The sequence below is a fragment of the Penaeus chinensis genome, chromosome 8 (genome assembly GCF_019202785.1).
Source record: "Penaeus chinensis breed Huanghai No. 1 chromosome 8, ASM1920278v2, whole genome shotgun sequence".
Taxonomy (NCBI): Eukaryota; Metazoa; Arthropoda; class Malacostraca; order Decapoda; family Penaeidae; genus Penaeus; species Penaeus chinensis.
The window spans coordinates 2,557,208-2,577,207 of NC_061826.1; the positions used below are offsets into that span (position 1 = coordinate 2,557,208).

At 34.5% G+C, this 20,000-nt stretch overlaps 2 protein-coding genes across 5 annotated transcripts; one reads left to right on the top strand and one right to left on the bottom strand.

Annotated features, from left to right (window-relative positions):
- Window positions 1-1,203: 1,203 nt before the first annotated feature.
- Window positions 1,204-12,391, top strand: LOC125028231. 4 transcript variants are annotated; one of them, XM_047617636.1, is made up of 13 exons: window positions 1,204-1,235; window positions 4,863-5,125; window positions 5,264-5,373; window positions 5,634-5,729; window positions 5,957-6,047; window positions 6,202-6,317; window positions 6,692-6,811; window positions 6,985-7,154; window positions 7,261-7,463; window positions 8,031-8,249; window positions 8,652-8,776; window positions 11,560-11,678; window positions 11,921-12,391. In XM_047617636.1, exons 2-13 carry the CDS (start codon window positions 5,008-5,010, stop codon window positions 12,375-12,377), a joined length of 1,944 nt encoding a protein of 647 aa, XP_047473592.1. In that variant the 5' UTR covers window positions 1,204-1,235; window positions 4,863-5,007; the 3' UTR covers window positions 12,378-12,391. The 4 variants fall into 4 exon arrangements, 3 of the variants coding, with proteins under 3 accessions (XP_047473592.1, XP_047473593.1, XP_047473591.1); XM_047617637.1 differs by lacking the exon at window positions 1,204-1,235 and adding an exon at window positions 1,499-1,518; XM_047617635.1 differs by lacking the exon at window positions 1,204-1,235 and having other exon boundaries at window positions 4,182-5,125.
- Window positions 12,392-14,482: 2,091 nt separating this feature from the next.
- LOC125028177 (39S ribosomal protein L52, mitochondrial-like) lies at window positions 14,483-17,752 on the bottom strand. The gene is made up of 4 exons (XM_047617561.1): window positions 17,672-17,752; window positions 16,585-16,654; window positions 16,038-16,164; window positions 14,483-14,722 (listed from the first exon to the last, which is right to left on the bottom strand). The coding sequence occupies exons 1-4, from the start codon at window positions 17,709-17,711 to the stop codon at window positions 14,582-14,584; spliced, it is 378 nt and encodes a 125-aa protein (XP_047473517.1). The 5' UTR covers window positions 17,712-17,752; the 3' UTR covers window positions 14,483-14,581.
- Between the last annotated feature and the right edge of the window lie 2,248 nt (window positions 17,753-20,000).

The window sequence follows — 20,000 nt, forward strand, 5'->3', positions numbered from 1 at the left end:
ATGTCTATCTAAGCATCGCTCGCTGGCGGCGCTTATTAAACAAGATTACACAAAGCGAGGAAATGTCTAGAATAACATATAACGGAAGATATATAGACTAAACTGATAGAGGAATGTCGAGGAACCGGCAGAAAAGTCTTGTTTGGGTTTGTGCATGCGGAAACTGGTCTGTTTTGGTGTGGTTAACTATGCATGTGTAAGTATGTGTCTTCGTAGTACTCTGTGAGAATTAATATTGAATGTGTAATGCGTTAACAGTGTTATATATGTGGTATTAAGTAGGAGAACCTTACACACAGATTTGTGTGGGCATATATGTATACACCCCCCCCCCCCCCACACACACACACATATATATATATATATATATATATATATATATATATGTATATATTTTATTTATACATATATATGTGTGTATACATATATATATATATATAATGTGTGTGTGTATAGATACACACACACACACACACACACACACACACACACACATATATATATATATATATATATATATATGCCTATGTTAAAATAAAACAAAAACAAAAAAACAAAAAACAAAATGTAGATATTATGTATATGTACATATTTCAAGATTGCAAATTATTGCATTTAAGAGTATTTTAAAAGGAGGCGGCCCCCTGACCAAAACTGTTTGAAAGACAGATTAAAAAGTTATAACCACAGGTTACATAAATTCTCTAAATTTACAAAACTTATGCATTGCGTTTCGTTATATTGTATTAGCCGTGCCAAGATCTTGAGCAGTGCATTGCGCTTCATAGTATAGTCCGATAAACATGCGCATCCGTGTACAGTTCATTCTCATTTATGGAAATCCTAAATATACATAAAAGTTTAAAAGCTAACCAAAACTAATCTATGTTATATAAAAGAGGAGAAATTTATATATTTGGTATTTTTATTTTCCTAAACACATGACAGTTGCAAAAGTGGAGTAACTTTTAGCTTGTTGTAGCCTAGGAATTTACCCTTTGTTCGAAAGTGTTTCATATGATTTCGTTTTTACAAAAAATAACATATTTGATAAATATGACGATTATTTTAACTAATACAGGTAATATGAATATAATTAAATCTTCCATAAAAATAGTGTTCATTTTGCATACACAGATAGTGGAGAGACATGAAAATAATAGATACAAAGTCGACAGAATACAATCGTATAAAGTCTCTCATCGATGTTTGTAAACATGTTGGTCCGTTCAAAGGTAGTAGGGATACTCACATTCTTGTTCAAATTTCAAGCTGTTGTTGCTCGTAATTTAGAGTTTAGCTTGTACAATGACGTAGATTCATGTCTAATGAATGAGTATTTTGATAATATTAGTTTAAAATGTGTAGCCTGTCCTGTAAATCAGACAACAGAAGATCCTTATACCTGTACCTGCCTCCCGGGATTCAAGTCTGTTTATAATGAGAAAAACGAATTGAATTGTGAAGAATGTCCGTCCTTTTATGTTGCTTCAAATGACAGGCTTAGTTGTATTCCTTGTGAGGCAGAATCTTATTATAATGCCACTACCAAAGAGTGTGATCCATGCACGGACCCATTTCAAATTATGATAGACAAAGGAATCAATGGGACGTATTTAGACAATGTGACGTGCTTAGATTGTTCACCTGAGACCATTCCAGGACAAGGCATATGCATACCTTGTCACTCATCATATTATGCAGCCAGTGGGGGCAAATGTTCATGTCCCAAAACCCATGTAGAAATTAATGGCATTTGTGTTCCCCAGACGGAGCTTGCCCAAATCCCTGACAAGATAAGCAGTTATACCGTTCTGTATGAAGATGGTAATAAAATTCAGTCTTCCTTTTTTGAGACTAATTTTAGAATGGCAGCTCATGCTTGTACTTTTTCTAAAAACTTTTCTTCATGCCAGCTTTTAAGTAACTTGTGTGTTCTCTTACATTATACTTTTGATGATGACTATAATGCATGTAGGTATTACAGAGGAGAGTTTGGAGATAATTTTATTAACCTTCCAAATCATGTCCCATGGTTATATTATACGGAAGGTGAAGCAAATGTGTATCTATCAAAGACCAGATTAAAAACACATTATAGTTTCAAAGAAGATAATCCTGATTCAAAGTTCAATTTCACTGTGGCAAAATATTCACCGGAGGGGCACCTAATTCAGTATGGTCGTTTAGAGGATGTACTAACAGTATGCCCCTTAATTAGTTTTGATCTAGATGATGCAATCAAGTTTGGAACAACTTTTACCAAAAGTTGTTCTATTTCAGTAAGAGATCTTTGGGATAAATATGACACTGTATTTTATGATGTGTTTATACAGTATTATGATGAAGAGGATCACATGATTTATGCAGTCCCAGTTCTGAATAGGAATTATGTAGAGAAAGGTGAAAAGTTAAATCAGCAAAGTGAGAAGAAATGGCAACTCATGCGTAGATTTTTTTTGTTTGATAATCTAAGTGGTAGGGAGAGTCTGTCTCCAAACACACCAGATACGATGGAAAGAGCAAAAGTAGTAAGATATGCTCAGAGCATTGAAATAGTTATCAGACTAAGGGAAGGGGAAGGACATGGCCTGATTTTTCCGCCACTGATAAAGATAACATATGGAGAAGTTAGTGACGACCAATATGAATCGAACACAATGGTGGAAACTAGTTTTAGGGTTTTATATACTATGGACTTTTCAAAGATCACAGATGATTTGTCTATCTCTATAGGTGTAATGAGTGCCTTTGCAATGCTGTGGTCAATGATTACTACATGGAGTTGGTCTCGTAGGTGTGGGAAACTTAGTATTGATCTCCCAACCATTTTTCATCTCATTCTCACAACCTGTGGAAATCTTGCCAATGTCTTCTTTCTGGTCATGTTCTTTTCTTGCCTATATTGGACTATTTTCTTTAAGCGGCAAGATGTTGTGTACTTGTTTTTGTTAACTGATTCTCAAGAGGGGCTCATCAAGCAATATTTAATTGCTGCTTGTTTCTTGAAGTTGGCACAAATCATTCAGATCTTATATGTCCAAGTGACACTTGATATGTTCATCATTGACTGGGAGCAGCCAAGAGCAAAGAATTCCCTCCCACATCCCCAGTTATCTAATAGTCTTGATGAGGAAGATAAATCAAAATCAGAACAGCCAATTAGTATATGGAGGACATATTTCATTACAAATGAGTGGAATGAGCTTCAAACTCACAGGAAGATAAATGTTGGATATCAGTTATTCTTTACTCTGTTATTCCTGAATGTAATTGGCTTTGAAAATCTCTCAAGTGCAGATCCAAGAAGTAACTTCCAAATGAGTGATACAGAATATAACCCTCCACAAAGTTATGTATGTAGATTTGCTATTAGTATCACTGTTTTTGTTGTTATTGCTGTTGTACAGTGGTTTTTCAAAACAGTTTTTTATGAGCGGTGTGTGGAGAATAAGATCCAGCAATTTGTTGACTTGTGTTCCATAGCTAATATTAGTATTTTTATACTGAAACACACTGTTTATGGGTATTATATTCATGGTCGTTCTGTACATGGTTATGCTGATGTAGACATGCATTCCTTTTATGAGCAACTAAAGAGGGAGGAAGAAGACCTTTGTGGACACCGGGGCCTTGAGCCATCTAGTGAATGCCAAATATTTGAAGTTGCTATAACACACAAGTTCAGAGAACAGTATGACACAATATTACGGCCTGTACATGGATTTGTGGGTATGCGAAGACCAAGTAATAGGGGAAGGATGGCATCAGCAGAGATGGAGCAGAGTTTCAAAGCACATGAAACAATGAAAAGATTCTTTGGCATGTTTCTTCAACATGCATTGAAAGACTTGAATTATATTGTTAAAGAAAAATTATTTTTGGAGAGTCTTCTGGATCTTGAGTTTCAAGAGCCAGATGATAGGTGTTTGTTCTTCCGGGACAATAACCATGCCTTTGAAAGTGTCTTATTATCTGGCCATGAAGTATCTTTTGTCTTGTTTGAGATATTACTATTTACTTTTGTTGATTTGTTAGCTGAAAACTTTGTATTGGCTAGTTTTGTAACCTTTGTTGTTTCATACACTATCAAGAAAGTAAGATATGCATTTGGACGAAAAAATGTAGTCAGTAAAACTTTAGTAGACCAAAGGTTCTTGATATAACTTTTATTCTTGTTATTTTTAATAGAAACTAAACTGTTAAAGAAGAACTGCATCTTTTAACACTGAGTATAGCTTTTTTATTTGATTTATATCAGGTCATATGACTAGAAAGTCCATTCATCTTGGTGGGTATCAAATTATATTTTTGTTTCAACAACAGGGTTAAAAGCCCACCTGCAGACTGTAACATATTATTTACCAGTGTTTGTAAAAGATTGAGTTTCTTGCTTCTTAATTTGTTTAGTTTTCTTCTTATTTATTTATTTGCTTATTTATTGATATGTGTAAAATAATAGAATATAAGGTATATGAAACTGCCATTTGAGGCTGTGTGTTGAAGATAAGAAATTTAAGTAATTTTGAAGCAGTTGAACTTTGTAAGCCCACAGTCAGTAGGAACACTGCCTTACCAGTTCTGTGAATGCTGAATGCTATTTTATGCAAAGATTTGAGTTGATCTATGAGTTGCATTAACAGGACGTGGAGTTCTATGTGTATGAGCCAAAGAGTATTTTATTGACTGAAATCCTGTTTGAAGTCAGGCTTTTAATTGTGTGAAAAAATTGCATTTTATTACCTTTGTATTTGATATTGTATCATGCTGTTGCATCTCCCTTACCTTATCTTATGTAAATACTATACATTAATGAGTAAATAGTGACAGACTCCAAATTTGTAAGGCTTTTTTTTCTGCAGTGAAAATATGAACTTTATCAACTTTAGTAAGTTGGTATCACATATGGTCCGGAGAACATTTGATGAAAATTATTTTGTGAGATTTAGAGAACGTATTTAAGAATACATAAAGCTACATTTTGCCACAACCTTTAAATGACAAATAATGGCTGCAATGGACAAGAACCTGTCTCATGAAATTCCCCCAGAATTTGCAGCCATTACTTCAGCAACTGCCACTTATTACAAAGTTGGAAGTTCATTAGATCAACTTCATAATGAAGGTGAGTTAAAGTCACAGCTTTTATTTTTATTTTAGTAAGATATTGATAAATTCATTAGATTTTTTTTGGTTTTTTTTCACTAATGAATATGGATCCCCCCCCCAAAAAACACTGATATTTTAATAAAATATTTTGCAGAAGTAGTGAAGAAGCACATGCTCCTTGTAACATCACGGGGACATCTTATTGAGCTTCAGGCAGGCAAAATAGTGCATTTTTCAGAACTGCCATGGAAAGATGCAGCCAAAGTAGGTAAAGAATTTTTTTTTATTATCTGTAGTGTAATATTTAATGTGTTGCCCTTATTTGGTTCAGTGCAAAAACACTCATGTCTAATACAAGCAGAAATATTTTGTGATTGAACTGATTTGACTCAGCTCAAAAGATGTCATTATGTCTGGTTTGATATTATCACCATCTCTTTATTTTAGTAACTGGCTAACATGGTTGCAAGTCTACTGTACATAATAACATATTTCTTCATTGTCATATCTACCTTATTTTCCAGATTGTGGTCCATCACCAGTTTCAGCCATTGCTGTTATATGTTATTGTGCTCCGTAGATGTCAAAAAGCTGTTCTTATATCATATAGTGACCTTAAGGTATATTAATAAAATTACTTTCGCTGTTGTATTGATTATGGGTTATGACACTATTGTTTTGGAAATCAGAATAAGAGTTGCTTTGTTGGAAAAGAGGATATAGTATGAATTGATTGAAAAAGATAAATATATATGGGCATAGAAAAAATATTTATGTCCTTTGTTTCTCCTTTTTTGGTTCCTTTTATATGTTCATGTCTTTTTACATGATTTTTTTTTTTTCACAGATAATTCATGAATGGGATGATGTGGAGGATATCAGTTCCTCAGACCCAGAGTGTTCAGGAGTTCCTACATTTTCATTAAAACTCATCTCAGGTAAATTGTCAGTTAGTTTTGTGTTATTATATGTTTCTGCATTTAAGAAAATAGTGTTTTTAAAAGTGTTTGAAAAAAAACCCAGAAACAGAGAGTATTCAGGATATCAACAATAAAATCAGATTTTTTCTTTTTTTCCATTCATTCCACACAGGAGAACAATGTGCAGTCGAAAATAACAAATTATTATCCTTATGTGGCTCCAAGGACAATGAAGAGACTGAAAGGGGTAAAGATGAGGCAGCCGTTGCATTGGCTAATAGGCTGAAAGTAAGTAGACTAAAATTATATGTCATTCTTCTGTTTTGCAATTTTATATCACAAATATTACATTGCATAGATTTTCTACTGTTTTTTCATGTAGCTGCCTCTTCTTCTGTCACCACCATCTCTTCCCTTTTCCTCCTCCTCCTCTCCCTCCTCTTCCTCCTCCTCTTCTCCTCCTCTACCCCTCCTCCCCCTCCCCTCCCCACCCTCCCTTCCATTGACTCTTCTTCCCGTTCCTCCTCCTCTATCTTCTCCTGTTCCTTCTGGTTCTCTTTCTCACCCTTATCTTCATAACTATCATACAGTGAAATGAAAAACTCCAAGCTAGAGTTTTTTCCATAAGAAAATTAGCAAACTGATCACAATCTTCTATTTAGGATGGCATCCGCCATGTGGGAAGACTGAATTCAGAAAGAAGAATAAAGGAGACCTACATAAGCCAGAAGATACGAGTTCTCCAGTCAAAACTTGAGGGTGCACCAGCAGCAGAACTGAAGGTAAGACTACTTAGCAGTGGCTTCATAGCATCTTGTTTTGCAGCCATGATTGAGTTTGTTGAAGGAATGTTCATTTTATATTCTTAAATAATGATCTTTAGGGAGTAAATATAGTCATTTGTTACATTCATTTATGCAATTTTTTATGCAATTTTTTTTATGTTCCCATACAGAACTTGATGAAGACATTAACAGTAGGAAGCTGCAGCCTTGACATGAAACTTCCTGAGAGAATTCCTCCACCCAGATCTTGGAAGTCTCCTATGCAAATTGTCTCTGTAAGACACAAGATAGTTCATGATAAATGGGTCATTGGTATCAATGTTACCAACAGGGCAGACAGGTATGGCATTGAAAGATTAATGTAGAATATTTGAGCAGCTATTCAGATATTGATATATGAGAGTTATCTTGATGTGCTCTAGTTATTTTATAAACACTGTCCTCAGGAGTTTGGTGTGCAATCCCGAGCTGAGTCTGCACGTTGTAAAAGGGACACAAAATCTTTCTTATACTACAAACATTTGGAAGACTGTACAACGGAGACAGACAAAACAATCAGAAAGTAATAATGACGCCACTGGTCCCAGAGTTGAAATAGAGAAGTTAAATCCCCAAGTTCTGAGACCTAAGAAGAGGGCCTGCATTCTTGGTAACTATTCAAATAGAGTTCATTTTTTCTCTATAATGTATTAAATTTTAATTACTATTTACCATTAAATAATGGTTGTAGAATCAGTAAAGGTGCCATAAATGACATTCTGATGTTATAGTTCTTTTATCCTTCACGTTTATCAAATTTATTTCTTTTGATGTGAAGGTGTTAATTTTCATCATATTTTTTCAGACAGCATTCAGATGTTTTGCTTCTTACTTTTTTCCTTTCAAGTTAGTGTAATATAAGTAAAATGTCTGAAAAGGGTAGGGGTTTATTCATGGAACTGTGGATCAAATTTCAGAATTTCAATTATATGATAATGCAGTTTTAATATTGTGACCTTCCAAGTTTCACAAGTATGGATCCCAATTAAACCATGAAATTGGCAAGAAAATAAATGAAATGCTGCAGATTATCAGCTTGGGAGATGAGAGGGTAACAACAAGCAAAGAATACTAGCACTTTAGTTTTCAAATTGTCTTTTAAATAATTTTAGGTGTACATAGACCTGTTGGAACAGACATTGACATAATAAGTCATGGACGTTTTTCTTTATCACAGGAATATGCAACATTCCAAGTTTTAGTGAGGGCGTGAGTGTGAGTTGTTCAGGGATAATATCATATTCTTGCAAGCCTTTAGCAATGGAGGCTACCCAGCAAGTTGTGCAACCTGAGGAATCATTGCAAGACTACCAAATATCCTTTGAACCTGTGACAATACATGCACATGAACTTCAGGCTCATATGGTAACAGTTGATCCAGAAAATGTCAAAGGAGGTATTTGATTTTTTTTGTTTTTTTTTTGTTTGCATGTCTTACTGCATGGTAAGAGATGGTATGAATTCAAATGTACCTATATTCTGTTTTATCACTTCTACAGAATTACTTTCATCTTTCATTAATGGGAAAAAAGTAATAGTTTTGAGGAACAGTACCCTGACATGGAATTAAATTTTTGGGTGCATTTCCTGTATCACTACCAGTCATTTCCAACACATTTGAAGGGTCGTATATAAGATTTTTGGGAGTAGATATTAGTAAGAATAATGATTATAAACAGAGAGAATAGTAATAATGATAATAATAATATTGATAGTAATGATGATAAAAATAATATTGATGATAATAATAATTATAACAGTAATAATAATAATAATGATGAAACTTGCGTTTACACAGGTGTGCCTTATAGCATTGTAGCACTGGTAGGAGGAAGCAGATGTAACCAAATTACCATAACCAGTATTGTTTCACCACTCTCCAATTTAATAACCAAACTTTCAAATAATTACACAGTTGTGAAGGTTAGTTATCAGTATGTTTGTTTTTCATTGTATAGTTTAGATTTCTGTATATGTTTAGTTAGTAACTTCATAACTTCATTGCAGGCTCTGCCCCCTTTCTTCAGATTAAATTTTTGTATTTCAGTTTAGACAGTCAAGGTTGTGGTTATGCTAGTAATTCATCTCCAAGGATTTGAATATATACAAAAGATTAGGCAGTAGCATGCATATTTACTTGATTGAAAAATCTAGATTTTGTATACAACATGTCATGAACATACTTGCAGTTGTCCAGGTTTTATTTGCCGTGTGATTCTGTGTAACTGGTTTTTAGGTAAACTACTGAAAAATTTGAAGATTTGGTATGAGCTCCTTGTTCTTTTCATGCTAAAGAGAGATATATCGGGAGAGTAAAAAAAATAATAATGTTTTTTGTTCTCATTATAGAAATACAGATGTTAATATATCTTTTAAAGTTTTGTAAAACTGAAAAGAAAAATCCTTTTTTCATAGAAAATTGGCAGTCATGATGTGCTTTACCAACAGTAGTAGAGTAGCAGCAACTAATTTTAGATTTCTCCACAGTTCAGACAGGGATTGTTCCATTTTTATAAGAAATATGTATTGTAGCTTTGAAGATGGATGAAAGCCTTTCACATTGGGACTGACTGTTCAGATTTTGTCCAGATTTGTAGGAAATCCTCATTTCATTCTAGATAATTGTAGTTTGAAGAGCTAGGTAATCACACTGTCTAAATATTGTTTTCGTTTGTGAATTTTGCTTGCACATAGATGACTCCAGAAGTGCTCGGCCACCAAGAAACCAGTTAGTAAACCTACATGTCCTCAGCTGATTTCCCCTTTCCTCAATTTTTTTGGAAAAAAAAAATCAATGGTATTATTGTTGTTGACATTATGATTATTACAATGTTATTAACAAGACTAATAACAATAAAATCTGAAAAAGAATCTCAAAAACATCAAGGAAATGATTAACAGATGAGCTAAGTATGACCAGTAATTGATTAAGGACATGTGGAGTCATCTGTGTGTAAAGACAGTCTTTAAATAAAAAGACACATTAGACATATCATGTATTTATCCCATCCTGTCAACTTTGGATTAACCCATTGCCGATGGGCATGTCACATACGTCCATGCCATGCCCACTGTGAGTTTACTTGTTTAATTGTTTTTATACTGTGCTTGTACTAAGTCACCAATGAGCCAGTTACAAGTACTGCCTGTCTTGCCCGGTTACCCTTTTCTTTAATTTACGAAAATATTTTACGTTATCTTATTTTATTATTACTAATGTTTATAACATTATAGTAATTATAATCTTTATAATAAAAATAACACCATCGATATTCATAGCACTAGTAAAAAATACATTTTCCCACCAATTCAAGGAAAGGTGAAATCAGGTAAGGCTAAGCACTAGCAGAGCCATCTATGTGTAGAGACATTTCACAAAAAATATGAAAATGAGCACAGCATTTTCCCCATTTTTTATTCATTTTCCCCGGCGACAATGGGTTAATTTCATACTTCAGAAGTTTACATTAGTCTATGGTAAGGAAAGACACCGGTCAAAAAGATACTACCTTTAACCTCTAAAGTATGTGTGCTTGTATTTAGGGTCACTTAGGTGAAAGCACAGAGCAACCTACACAATGTATTCCAAAGGATACCAGAAAAATTATTGTGATTTTTCAAGCCTTGTAATGGAGATTTTGATCCTCAGATTTCATAAGTACAATCCATTTTTTTTTTTTTTTTTTGGTGCAAATTAAATTAGAATAGATAGAATTTATTACATTTTTATACATGTATTGTCCACTGTGATTTTAAGTTATTAATATTTGCTTGCACATAGATGGCTCAATGCGAGCTTAGGCACCAAGGAGTCTCACCTGATTTCACCTGTTTACCCTTTTCCTATATTTTTTGGAATATTTGTATCTTTATTCTTTATTGTTTTTAGGATTGTTAATAATGTAATAATTATCATAGTTTCAATAATGATAATAATAGCATAAGAACAATATTGATAGCATTGGGGAAAAAAAAATGCAAAAATTTCAAGTTATGGGAAAATAAAGTGAATTCAGGTTGGCTTATCAATTGGCCTTCATCTAGTGGGATAGTGGGATGTCCTGGCATCAATATGTTAAGGGGTAGAATAGGTAATATTGCAGTTTACAAAAAAATAAGTTATTTTTAATCATAATCATAAACAAATAATGTGAGCATGAAATAAATAACAATAAAGAACCCCCCACCCCTAAGAATTGCCAACTTTCAGATTTTGGTTACAGGCAGATTTTACACACAAGTAAATGAATATTTCACTGTCGTGTCTCAAATACAATGAGTTATCACAGCTACTTATCACATAAGAATGAATATGGGAACGGATTACTATAAATATTTAAGTAAAATGCATAAAATCATGTTTTTGTTTTTTTTTAAAATTGTTGTAAGTATTTAGATGCATAAATAGTAAAAGGACAGGATGTAGTAAGATATAACTCTTACAATTACTATTTTACACTTGCTACATTCCACTCGCAAGAAGAAAGATGGGTGTACATGACTCTGAGAATCTGTAAGGTGAGTGAGGGTATGGGGTTGATATTATTAGTTTAGCTGAAGGAAACTAGCTAAACAGCACTAAAAATATTAGTAGACAAAAATACAGTTCATTTATATTAAAAAAGTCATGGGGGAAATGCCCATAACTTTTTGACAGACCTTCCTCAATCATGGCAAAAAGAATGTATTTCTTACTTACATTTCAGGTTGGTGGTGTCACTGGTATGTACTGCTTCTACCCAGCTGAATGCCATCCCTTAAGACTTGCTGTTTTCTCATACCTGCCTCAGGATGCACACAAAGTGAACATCACACTCTACACCAAGTGAGACATCATCTTAAATTTAATGTGGTTTTTCTATTTTATATATTTCACATTCATTATGTTATTCCAGGTACTCCATTTTTTACAAAAGAAACAATACTGAAATAAAACATTAAGATAAGTGCAACTTATCTTGATGTATATTTTTAGCCCCTGGCTGTATGAGATTCAACAAACCTATTATTATTATTATTATTACTAAGTATATTGTATTGATTCAGGATTGTATTTTTCATTCACAGGGATGATAACCAGGCATTGCTAGTGGTTCATTCAGTGCTAGCTGTGCTCCCCTCAGATGTAAACATACAGCCTCCTGGAGTCAACGTGAAAGATAGCAATTCCCAGACAGAGAAGATTCGACACCAGTTGTTGGCCAAAATGAAGGAAGTCACATCTTCAGTGATTGAGGGTTATGAAACTCATGCAAAAACCCATAAAAAGAAAAAAGAGGATCAAGATCCTGTGATCATAGAAAATGTAAGGCTAAAGAATAGCCCTAAGGGAAAAGGGAAAGGTACCGAAGAAACTCTAAAGGATGGTCAGTCTAATAGCAAAAGATATTTAGAAGATAGGGAAGCCATTTTAGCAGGAAAGGGAGATGTAACTTTTGATGCAGAAATTTATGGTTTGTGGAGAAAAAGATTGTATGACTTACAATGTGAAATGGATAATTTGTATGTGAAGTATCTAGAATAAAAGTGTAGTATTTTTGAAAAGTGTTTTCAATGAAAGATCTATACATTTTAATTAACCTATTCAGTGGCTTACTGGAGTTGGCTGTATAATGCATAAGGTTGTATAGAGGGGAAATTCGGCTGAAGAAAGGACTGAGGGTTCATATGGATGAAATATCCCTTACAGAACTAAAATTATCATTTCATGCTCACATTATTCCATTCATACCAAAATACCAAAAAGGAGGCAAGAATCACAACTGTCAACTGAGCTCTGGAAGAGGAGGGTCTCTAAGAGGAATAGAAGGATGAGGACGGTACTGATGGGAGTGGCTGAGGGAAACACATGAAAATACCAGCTTTATTTGTTGACACTACATATAGCTAATTCACAGTGAAAAAGAGTCGGGAATACAGTCCATCTGCTTTTCATTATTATTATTATTACTGTCAAGTATTTTTCTTCCCACCCAATCCCTTACTGTTATTGTAGGGGGGCTTAGGAGACAGAGATTAAGAGCCAATATAGATTACCCCTACCTTGACCACAGCCCTCCCCCAAACTAATTTTGCATTGTCTTTTCTTCTCTTCCTTTCCTTTTAATTCTTTTCTTCGTCCCCTTCTTCTGTTCAGTTATCTTAACCGAAATGGTATGGAAGGCAAGAATTCATGCCATGGCCACTGTAATAGAAGTTTATTAATTGTATTTACACACATTGGCTCTACAAGTGCTTAATAACCAAGGAGTCAGTTATTAGTCCTACCTTTCTCGCCTGTTTACTCTTTTCCTTGACTTTTGGAAAGGGTCTTTTGTATTATTTCATTGTCATAAATGTTACTAAGATTTGAATAACAATTTAATATTCATAACATCAATAACAATAATAAAAGTATCGATATCAACTGTATTAAAAAGAAAAAACACATTTTCCCGCCAATTTAAGGAATGGGAAATTAGGATCGGTCGCTAAGACCTACTGATAGACTCCTTGCCAGCTGAGCACATGTGGAGCTTTATGTGTAAAATACAATTCACAAAAAAATACAGGGGACAGAAGATAAATTCGTGGTGGTTGGGTTAATTGCCACAATACTTTACCATAGTGCTTTATGACTCTTGATTTTTAGCATATTTCTTTGTTTTCACCTTTAATCATTAACATATTTTTTTTCTACTGTTATTTGTCTTTATCATGACTAATTGTTTGTTTTTTTATTTTTATTATTATGATTATCACATATTCATTGAAGTTTTTATTGCAGTTATTATCATTATCATTAGTACTATTAGTAGTAGTAATAGCACTGGTAGTGACAATATTATAGTGGTAGTATAGCAGTAGTTTAATAGTATAGTAGTAGTTGTTGTTGCTTTTATAGTAGTCATTCTATTGCTATTATGGATATTTACTATTATTATTTTTATCCCATTTGATCACGTTGACAGACAAAACCATCACGTCATGAAAATAATTGGCTGAGGACAGATGACAGGAGTATGCTGTTATGGAAATGTTTGGCTGAGGGAAGGGTTGACAAGAACATGCCATCATGAAAAATTCAGCTGAAGGTCCAGTTGACAGGAGTGGTTTGCCATTAGTGCACAAAGCTCTTGGAGTAAATTTTAACTCAGTGGGCATTTAAGAAGGGGCTCTTGCATTATTTCCATTGTAAAATGAGGGTGAAATGTACAATATGTGAGTCATGGCTGGAAGAGTGCCATGACTGGCAGCACAGTGTTACAGAAAATTAAATAATACAAAAATATTAAACAAATAATAAAATGTTATTGCACAGAGTGCCTGTATAGTAAGATTATATGGAGGCCATTTAAAGTAAGCCTATAACCCAGATTCTGGGCCATGTGTGAGCCAGCAGGCACCCAGATGCAATGGATTATTATCATTATTATTTATGTTATATATAATTATTTTCCTCTTCCCTTTTTCTTTCTTTTTATTTTTTCTTCTTTTTTCCTTCCTTTTTTTTATTTTTTATTTTTCTTTTTTTTCTTTTTTTTATCTTTTTTTCTCTCTCTTTTTTTTCTTCTTTTTCTGATGTTCATTAACTACTTGGATGCTTATAGATATTTTGCAGGGATAACAAGAAACTTGTAAAAACAAGAATTTCATGTAAAGTTTTATTTTATATACATATTATTATATTGCAATGCTGACTTAAGATAAAATATCCTACAAAAAGTACACAACAAAAGTGAACATGCTTTAATTCCTCAGTAATTTATGACCTTTCGGCTTTAACTTTTCATTAAGAATTTTATTTTTCTTCTCATTTTCTTCATGTAAAAGTCTCTGGTGCCGTTCAATTGCAAAATTTGTTTCCTTCATCAACTGTAAAACTTTTTCCTGAAATCAGAAAACAAATTATATTAATGAAATTTCACACAAACATGGGGAAGGGGATGAATACTGGGAGAGGGAGGAAGAGGAAGGGAAAGGGAGAGGGAGAGGGAGAGTACAAGGACGAGGAAGAGAGAGAGAGAGAGAGGGATAGGAAGGGAAAGGGAGAGAGAGGGAGGGGGGGGAGGGAGAGGGAGAGGGAGAGGGAGAGGGAGGGGGAGGGGGGGGGAGAGAGGGAGGGCATAGAGAGAGAGAGAGAGAGAGAGAGAGAGAGAGAGAGAGAGAGAGAGAGAGAGAGAGAGAGAGAGAGAGAGAGAGAGAGGAGAGAGAGGGAGAGAGAGGGAGAGAGAGGGAGAGAGAGGGAGGGGGGGAGGGAGAGGGAGAGGAGAGGGAGGGGGAGGGGGGGGGAGAGAGGGAGGGCATAGAGAGAGAGAGAGAGAGAGAGAGAGAGAGAGAGAGAGAGAGAGAGAGAGAGAGAGAGGAGAGAGAGGGAGAGAGAGGGAGAGAGAGGAGAGGAGGAGAGAGAGGGAGGGGGGGAGGGAGAGGGAGAGGGAGAGGGAGGGGGAGAGGGGGGAGAGAGGGAGGGCATAGAGAGAGAGAGAGAGAGAGAGAGAGAGAGAGAGAGAGAGAGAGAGAGAGAGAGAGAGAGAGAGAGAGAGAGAGAGAGAGAGAGAGAGGGAGAGAGAGGGAGAGAGAGGGAGAGAGAGGGAGAGAGAGGGAGAGAGAGAGAGAGAGGGAGAGAGGGAGAGAGGGAGAGAGGGAGAGGGAGAGAGGGGGGGAGAGAGAAAGAAAAAAAGAGAGATATATATGTATAAACACATATACACATGCATATGTGTATGTGTGTGTGTGTGTGTGTGTGGTGTGTGTGTGTGTGTGTGTGTGTGTGTGTGTGTGTGTGTGTGTGTGTGTGTGTGTGTGTGTGTGTGTGTGTGTGTGTGTGTGTGTGTGTGTGTGTGAGAGAGAGAGAGAGAGAGAGAGAGAGAGAGAGAGAGAGAGAGAGAGAGAGAGAGAGAGAGAGAGAGAGAGAGAGAGAGAGAGAGAGAGAGAGAGGGGAGGGGGGTATAGTGGTTGGGATGGAGTAGAAGAGAGAAGAACAATGGATGGGAGGGGGGAGGGGAGAGAGGTACAGAGGACAGGAGGGAGAAGGAGAGATTATTAAGTCAATAATAACAGGAACAGCATCAACAGTAAAAGTATTAATAAGTACACATTTTTCCAAAAAACTCAAGGAAAGGGAAATTAAAATCACCAAGGTCCACTAATTGACTCCTTGGTGACTTTTCACCTGTAGAACCTTCGCTTTTTTTTTTTAACTAACCGAGACTTCCTTCTGCTGCAATGCTCTCCTTCTCTGGCCACTGCGAAGAGGAGTTGGTCGCCCATCAAGAAATGTGTAGTCTGGCCCATCCACTAATGGCCCACATGCTCCCATAGATGTATCAAACCTAAAATAAAAAAAAAAATAAAAAAAAAAATAAAGGTTTTCATTTTGTAGCTTTACAAAAAAAACTGCCTACAATACATTCCAATAAAAAAATAAAAAAATAATCATGTTTTCATTAAGAGTTCACTATTTTTCCATTTCCATCCTAATTCACAATTTCAAAAAGAATTATACATAAATGGGTACATGATATTTCACTTTGAAATGACAAGGAAATAATCTGGTTTACTTCTAGATGCTTTGCCTTGCTATATCTTCATCTTTAAATACAAATATCTGAAGTGAATATTATTCTCGTCTAATATACTGTGGAGCCAAATTTTTTGAGATCTCACTTATCCTGAGAATGTGTGTATATATACATTAATATATGTCAGGATGTGTATATATATGTGTGTGTAAAACAAAGATTATAGAATACTTTTTTTGGAATTTTCCATTCACTGTTGGTGTGGTGGATATACATCTTGCACTGACACTGCTAACTCGTCCTGAAAGAAAAAGAAAAAAAAATCAATGAATGATAAACTTTGATAAATGTAAAATAAACTGCATACTGTTAATTATGAAGTTTTAGCTTTACTAGTAATCACTCAGCTAGGTATGTTGGTTAAGTTTATTTGACATGGTGAAATAGATGGGTCCTGATAGGGAAATACAACAAACATTCACAAAAGAATACTCTCTTTTTTTCTCCTGAGAAACTTTTTTAAAGGTTATTATCATAACAAGAAGATATTGTGGGTACCAGATAATGATTCACTTTCATGATTAATCATAAAATTCTTTATTATTATAAAAATATGCTCAAAACTAAATTGTGAATTATCTGGAAAATCACACATTCTGCTTTACAGTACAATAACAAAAACTTTTATTTTCACCTGAAATTATTCAATGAGATCATGAGAAAATTTGGTTGTGGGCCATGACAACACCAACTTGCAATTGTGAGTTCACAAACCTCTTGAAGATTGGCCGATCAAGTAACCCTAATGCCTGTATTTTGAGCCAAGTGATGAAAGTAAGCATTTGGATCCAATGGGTTTATTACCCCAATGGACATCCTTGTTAGGTGATTTACAAGCACAGTCAGTGAAGATAAATATCAAGTTTACTTAAAGATACTTCGACTTGTACTTTTTGACAAAGTGTTGTGAATTACAGACCCATTGTCGTTTAATTAAAAGACATTGCTGATCCACTGCCGGTTAAATAAAAACAATACTCAGAGAACAGACTGATTATTTACAAATTTATTCTGAATCTCATATGCACAAACTGTATTTCCTACTTTGCTTGTGTAATTCAAAGATTATTAAATGATATATGGCACACTGCAATCATTTTAACGAAGGAATATAATATAAAAAATTGCAATGCAAAACCGGCTGTCTTATTTCAGTAATCAATATCGAAAAAAAAATACTCTTCTGATTCAGTATACACTTCTTGACCTTCTCTTATAAACGAGAATAGAGGCAGACCATCGTTCATCAGAATATTACCTGAAATACAGAAAAAGTTCCTGATCATGTGCTGAGCCATGTTTGTTTACGTCTTTCCGTTTTCTGTGAGTCGCGTTCGGGTTGATTTTATTCTGTTTATTTGTTATTATTCTGGGTATTATTCTTTTTTATTCTGTTTATTTGCTATATTCTGTGTATTATTCTGTTTGAGTCTGTTTATTTGTTATTATTGTTTGGTTCTGTTTGTTTGTTATTATTGTGCTTGGTTCTGTTTTTTTGTTTTTTGTGTTACATTCTGTTTATGACTTTGTTTGATTCTGTTTAATTGTTATTAATCTGTTTATTATTCTGTGTGATTCTGTTTATTTGTTATTATTCTGTTTATTCTGTTTAGATATATGTTTATTTGTTATTATTCTGTTTTTTTTTTCCTTTTTTTCTATAAATACTTGTCTTTCTTGTCTCTCTATATTATTTTTTTCTGTATTAATTGATTTTTCTTTCCTGCCCATACTGGCAGTGAGTTATATATATATATATATATATATATATATATATATATGTGTGTGTGTGTGTGTGTGTGTGTGTGTATGTGTGTGTGTGTATGTGTGTGTGTGTGTGTGTGTGTGTGTGTGTGTGTGTGTGTGTGTGTGTGTATGTGTGTGTGTGTGTGTGTACGTGTGTGTGTGTGTGTGTGCGTGTGTGTGTGTTTACGTATGTATGCATGAGTGCGTATATGAACGTAATATCAAATTTATTACGGACGTAAATAATTGTCGTAGTGTTTACAAATTTTTGTAATGACAGACTTGAATTTGTTTGTTATGTGTTTCTGTTTGTTTCTCTGCTTGTTTTTCGTTGGTTTACTTGTTCATGCCATGTACATGCGAAAATATAACTTGATTAGCCATCTATAAATGAAGAGAGTTCGAGAGATAGATCACCATGCAAGGTTAATGAATTGAATATTTGACGGTAATTTAAGACAATACTAGACACTCAGCGTAAAATGCAATGGGAAGAACAGCTTAAGCAAAGGTGAAGCGCTAAGCTATAAAAGTAGAGAAAATAATTGGTATTCCTGGGGGCGTTAGGAGAACGTGGGGCTTCGGATTATCGTTGCGTCTCCCCGGGATGACGGTCTCACTCTCGCCGCATGCTCATATACATACATTACATTATATATATATACATATATATATGTATATATATATATATATATATATATATATATATATATATATATGTGTGTGTGTGTGTGTGTGTGTGTGTGTGTGTTGTTTATATATATATATTTTTTGTTTTTTGTTTTTATACACATACATATGTGTGTGTGTGTATTGTTTATGTATATATATATTTTTTATACACATACAAATGTGTGTGTGTGTGTGTGTGTGTGTGTGTGCATTGATAGTGCCACTCTAGTGTGCTAATGTATGCGTGTATGTGCGTATGCGTGTATATGTATATATATATATATATATATATATATATATATATATATGTGTGTGTGTGTGTGTGTGTGTGTGTGTGAGCGCGCGCGCGCTTGTGAGTGTGTATGTGTGATTGTGTGTGTATTTATTTGTTTATTCATTTATTTATTTATGTATTTTTGTGTATATACATGTGTGTGTGTGTGTGTGTGTGTGTGTGTGTGTGTTTATATGTGTGTGTCTGTTTGCATATGAGTGTGTGTGTGTGTGTGTGTATATGTATATATATATATATATATATATATATATATATATATATATATTTGTATTTATGTATGTATACAAGCACATACACACATGAAGAGGGCATTCGTGTATGTGGACGAAGACATGGTAAAGAAGGACATTACAGCCATCATAAGACCTAATCTTGAGTATGGTGCAGTGGTATGGAGTCCACACTTAAAAATGTGTACAGATAAGCTAGAAAGAGTTCAAAGAGCATCCGCAAGATGGGAACCTACTCTAAGAGATATGAGCTACGAAGATAGATTACTTACTACTTTGGAAGAAAGAAGAAAAGGAGGTGACATGTTTATAATGTTCAACTATATTACAGGAAGGAGGAAGATAGACAAAGATGACTTTATAATGTTGAACACAAAAAGGACGAGATACCACAGTAAATAGTTTAGAGTAAAAAGAGGCGAGAAAGATATTAAGAAGTTCAGTTTCCCAAACAGAACTATTGAACCATGGAACCAACTTCCAAATAATGTTGTGTGTGCCAAAAATGTGCATCAATTTAAAAAGTTACATGATAATTTAGATACAGCAGACAGGATCGTCTGAGCTTAGCTCTTCTCCCGTATTGAAACAACTAGGTAACACACACACACACACACACACTCACACACACACACTCACACACA

Coding starts and splice junctions, on each gene's coding strand:
- LOC125028231 (XM_047617636.1), top strand. CDS start 5,008: ATGGCTGCAATGGACAAGAACCTGTCTCATGAAATTCCCCCAGAATTT. Junction 5,126..5,263: donor AGATCAACTTCATAATGAAG/GTGAGTTAAAGT, acceptor AATATTTTGCAG/AAGTAGTGAAGAAGCACATG. Junction 8,250..8,651: donor TCCAGAAAATGTCAAAGGAG/GTATTTGATTTT, acceptor GCGTTTACACAG/GTGTGCCTTATAGCATTGTA.
- LOC125028177 (XM_047617561.1), bottom strand. CDS start 17,711: ATGGCTCAGCACATGATCAGGAACTTTTTCTGTATTTCAG. Junction 16,165..16,584: donor AATGGAAAATTCCAAAAAAA/GTATTCTATAAT, acceptor TTTTTATTTTAG/GTTTGATACATCTATGGGAG. Junction 14,723..16,037: donor TGCAGCAGAAGGAAGTCTCG/GTTAGTTAAAAA, acceptor TTCTGATTTCAG/GAAAAAGTTTTACAGTTGAT.